Here is a 13,032-nt window from a genome sequence, read left to right on the forward strand (position 1 = left end):
CTTTCTGTAAAAAGGCAGAGTTCTTGATCAGAAGAACTACACTTTTCTCCATTTTAAAATCATTTTTACACCACACTGATATATCTCATTAATTTGTTTAAAAAGGTTTTACTAATCAAGATTTCTTCTGCCACCTCAACTTCTGTCTCAATCAATCTAGTTGGGAACAACTTTTACTGGGTACCTAGATAAGTAACATCTTATTTATTCTTGTGTAAGTTTATTAGGGAGGGCTATGAGGAGCTGGCAGGAAAGAGGAATTGAAGCCTGGGGCAGGTCAGCCACGATCTTATTGAATGGCAGGGCAGGCTTGAGGGGCCGAATGGCCTATTCCTGCTCCCATGTCCTACGTTCTAAGTCTGCTGAAGGTGCTTTTGCAATGTATAGATACAAACGTATCAACATTAATTCCTGCCTCCATCTTCAAAGGTTTCTTAAGTTTTAGTAGCCTCTTTGATTCCATAGATTTAACATTTTATTAAAAGCAGATAGATCGACAAATACACCTGCAAAATAGTAAATGTCAATCGTCTTTCAATAAGTATCCGGAACCTGAAGTGTAAAGAGCGTTTTTATAGTTTTTCTATCCTGCATATGAAGCTATTTAAGCAATAAAGTAGAACATACATTTAGCTGCTGTTTTTATTGCAGTACTATGTAAAGCATATATGACAAAATTCAATTTCTCATTTGGTTTGAAGAACAATCTAGATTGTAAGGGTCCTGGTCATCTGAAAATTCTGTTCCTTTCCAAGCACAGCTTTATAAGCGTATGTACTCAAGCAATGGTGGCTTTAAACACCCTGTGGTCTCTGAGGCAGGCAGATGTTGTAAGGTTCCATCTGATCCCAGAATTCTTCTCCTTTCCACTCGACAGCCTGAGATATACAAGATAAATGGTTGCTTACAATAAATATGAATTCAAGTTGTAGAATCATCCTATTTTTAAAGGTGCAAGGCTGTTTTTGTAGCTGAACTAATGATTAGAGTAGAAGCTACTGCCTTGTCACTTTTGTGCTGCCTTTAATCTATTCAAGAAACTTAACATTTTCACATTGCAGTTTGAATAGGTAGAGGGAAGGTGAGAGGGAAGGCACCCAGGCCTCCAATCTTGTACAAAGTGCCCCAAACCCTTCCAACAACTGAATCTCACACCAGACTTCCACCAACTTATGACTTTTCATATATGAAGACTGCCACAAACTCAGCAGAGCTTAATCTAGAGATATAAATATATATATTGAGATGAAACCAGCTACAAGATAGGCATAATGCATTCTTTGTGCAAAGAGACAGTACAGTACATCGAAGCACTCAACAATTCTCTGTTGCAACTGAAAATAAACAGCAGCTCTTTAGCCACACACCACAATGCTCATTTGGATGAGAAGGTATAGTGGGCTTTTGAAGCACCTACGGCCTCCTTCAGTATCAGTTAGAAACTGACCCAATACAGCAGGCCTTTATTCTCTGACCTGCTTTCTGAGTGACTTGAGTGAGTCAAGGTTGCTGACTTGTACTCAGCCAATTCATCACTTCCGCTAGCATCTTGGCTCTAGAATAGGTTTCAATCAAGGTTGACTGATCCTGAGCCTACAAACTTATTAAATTGATATACCTTTCCTGGAGGCTAGCCCATTCTTACTTACCCCTATGTGTTAATTTAATTATGTTTATATAAAATATTTTATATTGATTTAGATGAGTAATGTGCTCTACACAAGATCACCATGCTACATTACACTTCGCATTGATGGAAGAATTGAGAATAAGAGGCCACAGATTTAAGGCAAAAGAAGCAATGGTGACACGAGGAAAACCTTTTTCACACAGCATAGTGTTCAGGATCTGGAATGCACTGCCTGAAGGTGTGGTGGAGGCATGTTCAATTGAGGCATTCAAGAGGGAATTTGATTATTATCTGCAAAGGTTGAATGTGCAGGGCCACGGGGAGAAGGCGGGGAGTGGCACTATGTGAATTGCTTCTTCAGAGAGCAAGCACAGACACAACAGGCAGAATAGCCTCCTCCGGCACTGAGTAAAACAGAAAATGCTGGAAATACTTCGCAGGTCAGGCAGCATTTATAGAGAGAAACCGAGTTAATGTTGAATTTTATTTCAGATTTCCAGCACCTGGCAGTAATTAGCTTTTGTATTGTTGTAGAGACTGACATCATTCTACTTGCAACAGAGAAGGTTAAGAGGACATTTATTTGACAGATGTGTTTAAAACTATGATGGGTTTTAACAGAATAAATAAGGAGAAATTGATTCCAGTAGCAGAATGGTCAATAACCAGAGGACATCGATTTAAGATAATTGGCAAAAGAAGCAGAAGCAACATGAGGGGGAAAAAATTGTGCAGTGGGTTGTGCACTGTACAGATATGGTGGCCAAAGTACATAGACAATTACACTACATCAGAAAATTAAAATCCTTTTGAGTGGATCCTACAATCATGAAACGCTTCTATGCAGCTGTCATTGAGTGATGTCCTTTTTGGATGTCTGACCTGGTACTGTTGTATTAAGAAGGTACAGAGATTATTAAACTAGGCAGGAAAAGTATTTGATCAGCAGATCTTTCTTGACAAAATCTGCCCTTAAAGAATTTTGACGAAAGTAAAGTGTCATGAACAATGAGAATCACCCCTTGTCTCAGTATTACTGCTAGTTGCATTCAGAGAAAAGGCTACGATCCCTCAGATGCAGGATAAATCAGTTCCTGAACTCATTTGTGCCCTTCTCTGTAAGAATTTTTAACGGAAGTTTGATGTTTAGATGAGGATATGTCCTCACGGTAGGACTCTGATAAAAATTATTCCAATTCATTAAAATTAATAGATATTTTTATTTAAGTTGGACCTTTGTGATAGAGTAATTTTATTTCTTTTTACTATTCGTTTATATATAATTTTAACAATTTAATTTCTGTATGGACAATAAAGTGAAAACTAAATTGAATTGCTGTGCCTGTAAGGATGGTGGAAGCATATTCAATAATAACTGTCAAAAGGGAATTGTATAAATACTTGACAGGGAAAAATCTTCAGGGTTATGGGGAAATAGCGACAGTATGGGATTAATTGAACAGCCCTTTCAAGGAGTCGGCACAGGCACAAAGGGCCAAGTATGCTCCTTCTGTGCTGGATCATTCTGTGATTTTAGACAGTGAGAAAAGGAAAAGTTCATATAATTGTTTAGTAAAGCACTTGAAAAGCATTACTTTGTACTGCACTAAAAGCTACTGATGTTTAAGAATTATTAAAAAAATGTTACTGCTTCAATTCACTTCTGTTACTGTTTAATTTATTTGTTTGGCAGCCATAGTTCTAGTTAAAGTTCACGTAATACTGCTCTGTCAATGTCCAAAAAGGAGGATTACATGAGATAAAAATGGATGAAATAAAACAAACATGGTTCCCTGTTTAATCTCTGGGGACACACCATGACTTTAAGTAGATACCTGGACAAAGCCCAAAACCATCAGAGACAAAGCTCACCTAAAAATGTACTTTAGCACCTGAAGCAAAAAAAAAACTTCTAGCATTGTAAGATATATCACTTTTATTGGAGAAGCAACCTAAATCAATTCAAACATCAAAGCAGATTCGATTATTAAAAGCATCTACATAAGAAATAGGAACAGGAGTAGACCATGCGGCCCCTTGAGCCTGCTCTGCCATTCAATATGATCATGGCTGATCTGTTTGTGTTTCGATTTCCCCATTCCCATCTAACCCCGATAACCTTTGATTCCCTTGCCTAACAAGAGTCTATCTACCTCTGCCTTAAAAATATTTAATGGCCCCACCTCCACCGCCTTTCTGAGGCAGAGTGTTCCTAAGTCGCACAACCCTCTGAGAAAAAAAAGATTTCTTCATCTCTGTCCTAAAAGGGAGACCCCTAATTTTAAAACAGTGCCCCCTAATTCTGGACTCACCCACAAGAGGAAACGTCTTTTCGACGTCCACCTTGTCAAGGCTGTTCAGGATCTTGTATACTTCAATCGAATCACCCCTCACTCTTTTCAACTCCAATGCATTTACATCCTTCCTTAATAAGGAGACCAAAACTGCACACAGTATTCGAGGTGCGGTCTCACCAATGCCCTGTATAACTGAAGCATAACATCCTTACTTTTATGTTCAATCCGTCTCATAATAAAGGATAGCATTGCATTAGCCTTCTTAATTACTTGCTGTACCTGCATACTAACTTTTTGTAACTCATGATAGAACACCTAGGTCCCTGTGCGCCTCAGAATTATGCAGCCATTTTTCATTTAAGTAATACTCTGCTTTTTTGTTTTTCCTGCCAAAGTGAACAACTTCACATTTTCCCACATTAAACTCCATTTGCCAGGTCTTTGCCCACTCACTCAACCTATCGATATCCATCTGCAACCTCATGACTCTTCACAACATACTTTCCTACCTATCTTTGTGTCATCTGCAAATTTAGCTACCATGTCTTCACTCCCCTCATCTAAGTCATTGAACTAAATCGTAAAAAGTTGAGGTCCCAGTACAGACCCTTATGGGACACCACTCGTCACATCCTGCCAATCAGAAAAAGACCCATTTATTCATGCTCTCTGCTTTCTGTCAGCCAGCCAATTTTCTATCCATGCTAATATGTTACCCATTACACCACGTGCTTTTATCTTCCATAATAATCTTTGACGTGGCACCTTATCAAATGCCTTCTGGAAATCCAAGTACAGTGCATCTACTTTTATCCTTTTATCCACTGCGCATGTTACTCCTTCAAAAAACTCCAATAAATTGGTTAAATATGATTTTTCCTTTCACAAAACCATGCTGACTTTTTCCTATTGCCTTGAGTTCTTCTAAGTGCCCAGCAATAACCTCCTTAATGAGTTATTCTAATAGCTTCCCCACGACAGATGTCAAGCTAACTGGCCTATAGTTTCCTGTTCTCTGCTTCCCTCCCTTCTCGAATAGAGGGGTTATATTTGCTACTCTCCAATCTGAGGGAACCTTTCCAGAATCTAGCGAATTTTGGAAAATTAACACCAGCGCATCGACTACCTCATTAGCCACCTCTTTTAAGACCCTAGGTTGTAGTCCATTGGAACCCGGAGACTTGCCAGCCTGCAGCCCCATCAATTTGCTTAGTACTGTTTCTCTAGTAATTTCAATTTCACCAAGTTCCTTTCTCCCGTTCACCTCCTCTATTTGCAGTTTCTTGTATCCTCTACAGTGAACACAGAAGCAAAATATTTGTTCATTTCTTCCGCCATTTCCTTATTACCTACTATTAACTCCCTACTGTCATTCTCTAGCGGACCAACACTCACTCTTTTCCTTTTTAAGTACCTGTAGAAACTCTTGCTATCCGGTTTTACATTTCTAGCTACCTTCCTATCATACTCTAATTTCTTTCTCCTGAGTAACCTTTTAGTCATTCTCTGCCATATTCTGTCCAATCATCGGTCCTGCCACTCATCTTTGCGGAATTGTATGCTTTTTCCTAAAGTCTGTTGCTTCCCTTAACATCTCTAGTTAACCACAAATGGTGGGTCCTCCCCATAGAAGTTCTGAATTTTTTTTTATTCATTCATGGAATGTGGGCTTTGCTGGCTGGGCCAGCATTTATTGCCCATCCCTAATTGCCCTCGAGAAGGTGGTGGTGAGCTGCCTTCTTGAACCGCTGCAGTTAGGTACACCCACATTGCTGTTGGGAAGGGAATTCCAGGATTTTGACCCAATGACAGTGAAGGAATGGCGAAATATTTCCAAGTCAGGATTGTGAATGACTTGGAGGAGAACTTCCAGGTGGTGGTGTTCCCATTTACCTGCTGCCCTTGCCCTTTTAGGTGGTAGTGGTCATGGGTTTGGAAGGTGCTGTCTAAGGAGCCTTGGTGAATTCCTGCAGTGCATCTAGTAGATGGTACACACTGCTGCTACTAGGCGTCGGTGGTGGAGGGAGTGAATGTTTGTGGATGTGGTGCCAATCAAGTGGACTGCTTTTTCCTGGACAGTATCCAGCTTCTTCAGTGTTGTAGGAGCTGGACTGATCCAGGCAAGTTGGGAGTATTCCATTACATTCCTGACCCATGCCTTGCAGGTGGTGGACAGGCTTTGAGGAGTCAGGTGAGCTACTCGTCGCATGATTCCTAGCCTCTGACCTGCTCTTGTAGCCACAGTATTTATATGGCTAGTCCAGTTCAGTTTCTGGTCAATGGTAACCCCCCAGGATGTTGCTAGTGGGGGATTCAGCAATGGTAAAGCCATTGAACATCAAGGGACGATGATTGGATTCTCTCTTGTTGGAGATGGTCATTGCCTGACACTAGTGTGGCGCGAATGTTACTTGCCACTTGTCAGCCCAAGCCTAGATATTATCCAGGTCTTGCTGCATTTGGACATGGACTGCTTCAGTATCTAAGGAGTCGCGAATAGTGCGGAACATAGTGCAATCAGCAGTGAACATGCCCACATCTGACTTTATGATTGAAGGAAGGTCATTGATGAAGCAGCTGAAGATGATTGGGCCAAGGACACTACCCTGAGGAACTCTTGCAGTGATGTCCTGGAGCTGAGATGACTGACCTCCAACAACCACAGCCATCTTCCTTTGTCCTAGGTATGACTCCAACCAGCGGACATTTTCCCCGATTCCCATTGACTCCTGTTTTGCGAGGGCTCCTTGATGCCACACTCGGTCAAGGGCAGTCATTCTCATCTCACCTCAGGAGTTCAGCTCTTTTGTCCATGTCTGAACCAAAGCTATAATGAGGTCAGGAGCTGAATGGCGTTGGCGGAACCCAAACTGGGCAACAGTGAGCTGGTTATTGCTAAGCAAGTGCCTCTTGATAGCACTGTTGATGACCTCTTCCATTACTTTACTGATGATAGAGTGTAGACTGATGGGGTGGTAATTGGCTGGGTTGGATTTGTCCTGCTTTTTGTGTACAGGGTATACCTGGGTAATTTTCCACATAGCTGGGTAGATGCTAGTGTTGTAGCTGTACTAGAACAGCTAGGCTAGGGGCATGACAAGTTCTGGAGAATAAGTCTTCAGTACTATTGCTGGAATATTGTCAGGGTCCATAGCTTTTGCAGTATCTAGTGCCTTCAGCCATTTCTTGATGTCACGTGAAGTGAATTGAGTTGGCGGAAGGCTGGCATCTGTAATGCTGGGGACCTCCGGAGGAGGCCGAGATGGATCATCCACTCAGCACTTCTGGCTGAAGATTGTTGCGAATGCTTCAGCTATATCTTTTGCACTGCTGTGCAGGGCTCCTCTATCATTGAGGATGGGGATATTTGTGGAGCCTCCTTCTCCAGTGAGTTGTTTAATTGTCCACCACCATTCACGACTGGATGTGGCAGGACTGCAGAGCTTAGTTCTGATCCGTTGGTTGTGGGATTGCTTAGCTCTGTCCATCACTTGCTGCTTATGCTGTTTGGCACCCATGTAGTCCTGTGTTATAGCTTCACCAGGTTAACACATCATTTTTAGGTATGCCTGGTGCTGCTTCTGGCATGCCCTCCTCCACTCTTCATTGAACCAGGATTGATCCCCTGGCTTGATGGTAATGGTAGAGTGGGGGATATGCTGGACTATGAGGTCAAAGATTGTGTTTGAGTACAATTCTGCTGCTGATGGTGACCCACTATGACTCATAGATGCCCAGTCTTGAATTGCTAGATCTGTTCGAAATCTACCCCATTTAGCATGGTGTTTGTACTACACAACACGATGGAGGGTATCCTCAATGTGAAGGCAGGACTTCGTCTCCACAATGACTGTGCGGTGGTCACTCCTACCGATACGGTCATGGACAGATGCATCTGCAGCAGGCAGGTTGGTGAGGATGAGGTCAAGTATGTTTTTCCCTCTTGTTGGTTCCCTCAACACTTGCTGCAGAGCCAGTCTAGCAGCTATGTAATTTAGGACTCGGCCAGCTCGGTCAGTAGTGGTGCTACCGAGCCACTCTCGGTGATGGACATTGAAGTCCCCCACCCAGAGTACATTCTGTGCCCTTGCCACCCTCAGTGCTTCCTCCAAGTGATGTTCAACATGGAAGAGCATTGATTCATCAGCTGAGAGAGGGCGGTAGGTGGTAATCAGCAGGAGGTTTCCTTGCCCATGTTTGACCTGATGCCATGAGACTTCATGGGGTCCGGAGTCGATGTTGAGGACTCCCAGGGCAACTCCCTCCCGCCTGTATGCTACCGTGCCACTGCTGGGTCTGACCTGCCGGTGGGACAGGACATACCCAGGGATGGTGATGGTGGAGTCTGGGACATTATCTGTAAAGTATGATTCCGTGAGGATGACTATTTCAGGCTGTTGCTTGAGTAGTCTGTGGGACAGACAGCTCTCCCAATTTTGGCACTAGCCCCCAAACGTTAGGTAAGGAGGACCTTGTAGGGTCGACAGGGCTGCGATTGCCGTTGTCGTTTCAGGTGCCTAGGTTGATGCCAGGTGGTCCGTCCGGTTTCATTCCTTTTTTATGACTTTGTAGCGGTTTGTTACAACTGAGTAACTTGCTAGGCCATTTGAGAGGGCATTTAAGAGTCAACCACATTGTTGTGGGTCTGGAGTCACATGTAGGCCAGACCAGGTAAGAATGACAGATTTCCTTCCCTTAAGGACATTAGTGAACCAGATGGATTTTTATAGCAATCGACAATAGTTTCATGGTCATCATTGAACTTTTAATTCCAGATTTTTTATTGAATTCAAATTCCACCATCTGCTGTGGCGGGATTTGAACCCAGGTCCCCAGATCATTACCCTGGGTCTCTGGATTACTAGTCCAGCAATAATGCCACTACGCCATTGCCAAATAGCACAATTTTTAAAAAATGAATTCTTTCACAGGATGTAGGCATTGCTAGCTAGGCCAGCATTTATTAACAAATCCATAATTGCCCCTGAGAAGTCGGTGGTAAGCTGTCTCCTTGAATCGTTGCAATCGATGTGGTGTAGATACACCCACAGTGCTGTTACGGAGTTTCAGGATTTTGACCCAGTGACGGTGAAGGAATGGTGATATAGTTCCAAGTCAGAATAGTGTGTGGTTTGGAGAGGGACTTGCAGATGGTGATGTTCCCCTGGGCAGAATTTTTAGGTCGGCGTGTGGGCACGTCCGACCTGATCAGACGTGAAAACATGCGAGATGACGTCATGTGAGCAACCCGACATCATCCTGTGCTCACGAGATATTTTGGTTGGTGGGCACGCGCAAGTGTCAGAAGCACGCCCGCCAACAATTAAGACAGCAATTAAAGTTGGTTGAGTTCCAATTGACCCTGATTTTTCGTGGTCCATTCCAACCTTACAGTTGGCGGGTGGGTGAATCTGCCAGACGGACTTTGCATTTTTGATGAAGCCACATCCAAGGGTGGGATGAGGTTTCCATTATTAAATTTTACAAAATCGTATGGGCAGAATTTTCAGCTTGTATATGTTCAGGTGATTGTGGTGCTTGGGCATTTTTTTTCTGGATTTTAAAAACTTTATTTATTGGTTTTAATGTCTTCAGCTCCCTGAGGCAGCTGTCTACCTTCAGGAAGCTTACATCAGTGCCCACCTTCCTCCCACCCTACCCCAGCAGCGCTGAGCATTTCAGCATACTCTTCATGTTGGCTGGCCGTTAATTGGCCGTCCAGCATGAAATTACGGTCAGGAGCCAATTACGGGCGGCAGTCCGTTCCCCGGTTGCTCCTGGGCCCACCTATCGCGCCCGAACGCAGACCTAAAAATCCTGCCCCATGTGTCTGCTGACCTTGTCTTTCTAGGTGATAGAGGTCAAGAGTTTGGGAGGTGCTGTCGAATGAGCTTTAGTGAGTTGCTGCAATGCATCTTGTGGATTGTACACACTGCTGCCACAGTGCATCGGTGGTGGAGGAAGTGAATGTTTAAGGTGTTCGGTGGTATGTCAATCAACTGGGCTGCTTTGTCCTGGATGGTGTTGAGCTTCTTGAGTGTCCTTAGAGCTGTGCTCCTCCAGGCAAATGGATTGCATCGCACACCTTACTTGTTCCTTGCAGATTTTGGACAGTCTCAGGGGAAATAGGAGGTAAGTTACTTATCACAGAATTCCTAGCGTCTGTCTGACTTGCTCTTGAAGCCACAGTATTTATATGGCTGGTCCAGTTTCTGGTCAATGGTAACCCTCAGGATGTTGATAGTGGGAGATTCAGTGATGATCACTTCACTGAATGTCAAGGGGAGATGGTTAGATTCTCTCTTGTTGCAGATAGTCATTAGACTACCGTATATTTAAAGAAAAACTTCAGTTCCTATTCCCCGGCTAAAATTGGCTGGCTGATGTTCTCTTCTTCCTAAGTCTGGATTAGTGGGTTCCACTCAATATTCTGCCTCTGCAGTTATCTCCACAGCCTTCTTTCTAAAGTTGCTGTTTTTTCTCTGATTGATTGCAGCATTTGAGCTTGATTTGCAGGCTTGATGAAACTGCCATCTCACTTAAATCAACGAAAAAGCAAACAGTCTTTTCCAACCCCAGGTCCCCAAAATTTGAAATGTTAGAGTCAAACAAGCATGTGCATGAGTGTGTAAACAAAGAACTGGCCCAGAAATCCAAGGCCTAGTGCTGGCCATGTCTTGGATATCTCTTACTTGGCTGTTCAGGTGGCACATACAAGAGTTAGCTGGGCAATCAGATCCTGAAGTAAGGTCACTGACCTGAAACAGTAACTGTATCTCTCTCCACAAAAGCTGCCAGGCCTGCTCAGTATTCCCAGAATTTTCTGTTTTTATTTAAGACGTCCAGCATCTGCAGTACTTTGCTTTTTGGGTTGAGTATCATGTGGCAGCGGAACTAGGTTTCCTTTCTGTGAATGATTCAAATTCTGAATGAAAGATTATCGACCTAGTGTTATCTTTGTTCAGTGCTTCACAGATACTGCCTGACTTGATGAGCATTTCCAGCATTTTCTGTTTTTTCAGATTCTGAATGAACCCTGACGAGTGGAGTTGAATTAAGCAAAGCCATCCTGCCTTCAAAGAAAACATTCCCTGACAAAATCTATAAATTTAACACCTGGTACCACAATGTACAGCAGTATTTTTCATTTTAACAAAATAATAGAAAGTTAAAGTTAGGATATACATCTCTCAGCATCAAAACCTCCTGGTCAGATGAAAGTTAAGGCCATCCAACCAGATGTAAAATGTACAGCGACAATTGATGTAAATCAACTGAACACAGCGTTTGATCCTGAGATGAATCTCTTTTAAGGCAACTTAATAAAAATTTTCAACTGATAAATCATTTCACTATTACAAATTGTTTAATAACATCAGCAGCTAATTTGATTCCAAAAGAAAGCCCTGTTTAAATTTTACAGGAAAATAATTTGTGCTCTTCCTTTACCACACATACCCTTTCAACTACACTGGCCCAGTCGTCCTCTCCAGTGTAGTGCGCATCCAAGACAAGGAATTTTGCTGCTCCTGTTTCTTCATTCCATGCCACTCCCAGAAGAGTATGTGCTAGAGGTTCACCACCTGTTTATAAAGCAACAGCACCAATAAAGTCAGAACAGGAGTTAAAGAATCAATATGTAAATATGTGGCTGCACATGCCAATGGATTATGTCCTGCATTTAAGGACAGTATGGATATATATTTATATTTCAATCCACGTACAAACGTGCAACTGTTTAAAAAAAACTTTTATCAGTTTGAAAAGTTAGCAGTCAGAAGAGATAATTCAGCTCTTTTTTCAAGAAATAGTTTGTTTTACAGATATAACATGCAATTGTACATACCATATCCTAACTCACATCGAGTCCCATTCACCCAACACCCCTGCACTTGGTGAACTACATTTGGCACCTGGTCTGACAATACCTCTATTTTAAAATTCACATGGGCATTTTCAACTCCCTCCATCATCTTGCCCTCCCTATCTCATTAGCCTCTTTCAGCCTTCCATGATTGCTGCACTTCAATTCTGGACTCTTGCAAATTCCCCAATTTTTAATTGGTTCACCATTGGCATCCATGCCTTCAGCTAAAATAAATATTAAAATTCATCACAACTCTAGTATTTCAAGCTTCATAATAACGCTGGTATTTTGAGATTATATCAAGAACTGTTAAATAGAACTTTTGATCCTATTTTTGAAGTGGTTAAAAATCAGTGTAAATAAAATTCCTGATCTATTGCATACCTTGAGCAACTCTATTTATTTTTATGCAGCAAAAAAAAGTCATGTGAAAAACATTTAATTTATTTTTTACAAATTCTGTCACAGGGTGTGAGCATCGCTGGCTAGACCAACATTTTTATTGCCCATCCCTGATTGCCCTTGAGAAGATGGTGGTGAGATGCTGCAGTCCATATGGCGTAGGTACACCCACAGTGCTGTTAGGAAGAGAGTTCCAGGATTTTGACCCAGCAACAGTGAAGGAACGGAGATATAGTTCCAAGTTAGAATGATGTGTGGCTTGCAGGGGAACTTCCAGGTGGTGATGTTTCCATGCATCTGATGCCCTTGTCCTTTTAGGCTGTAGAGGACGTGAGTCTGGAAAGTGCTGACTAAGGAACCTTGATGAGTTGCTGTAATGCATCTTGTAGATGGTACACGCTGCTGCTAATGGAGGCAGTGGATGTTGGAGGTGGTGGATGGGGTGCCATTCAAGCAGGCTGCTTCGCCATGGATGGTGTTGAGCTTCTTGGTTGTTGTTAGGGCTGCACTCATACAGGCAAGTAGAGAGTATTCCATCACACCCCTGACTTGTGCCTTGTAGGTGGTGGACAGGCTTTGGGGAGTCAGGTGGTGAGTTACCCATTGTAAAATTCCCAGCCTCTGACCTGCTCTTGTAGCCACCGTATTCATATTGCTGGTCCAGTTCAGTTTCTGGTCAATGATAACCCCCAGGATGTTGATAGTGACAGATTCAGCAATAGTAATGCCACTGAATGACAAGGGGAGATGTTTGGGTTCTCGTTTGTGTTATGACACGGCAGATGATGTACGCTAGGGGGACCAAATCCATGAGGGAAACTTGGTCGCGCTATGAC

General features: G+C 42.6%; 1 protein-coding gene across 1 annotated transcript in view; it reads right to left on the reverse strand.

The window, feature by feature from the left end:
• Positions 1-462: 462 nt before the first annotated feature.
• LOC144692995 (ufm1-specific protease 2-like) overlaps positions 463-13,032 on the reverse strand; it is an 87,105-nt gene continuing 74,535 nt past the window's right edge. The window contains exons 11-12 of the mRNA XM_078562232.1: positions 11,386-11,510; positions 463-878 (exon numbers count right to left, since the gene is read on the reverse strand). Coding sequence (XP_078418358.1) covers positions 795-878; positions 11,386-11,510 — 209 coding nt within the window. The 3' untranslated portion in view covers positions 463-794. The remainder of the gene's footprint in view (positions 879-11,385; positions 11,511-13,032) is intronic.

Source organism: Cetorhinus maximus, chromosome 2 (genome assembly GCF_964194155.1).
Source record: "Cetorhinus maximus chromosome 2, sCetMax3.hap1.1, whole genome shotgun sequence".
In the NCBI taxonomy this organism is placed as follows: Eukaryota; Metazoa; Chordata; class Chondrichthyes; order Lamniformes; family Cetorhinidae; genus Cetorhinus; species Cetorhinus maximus.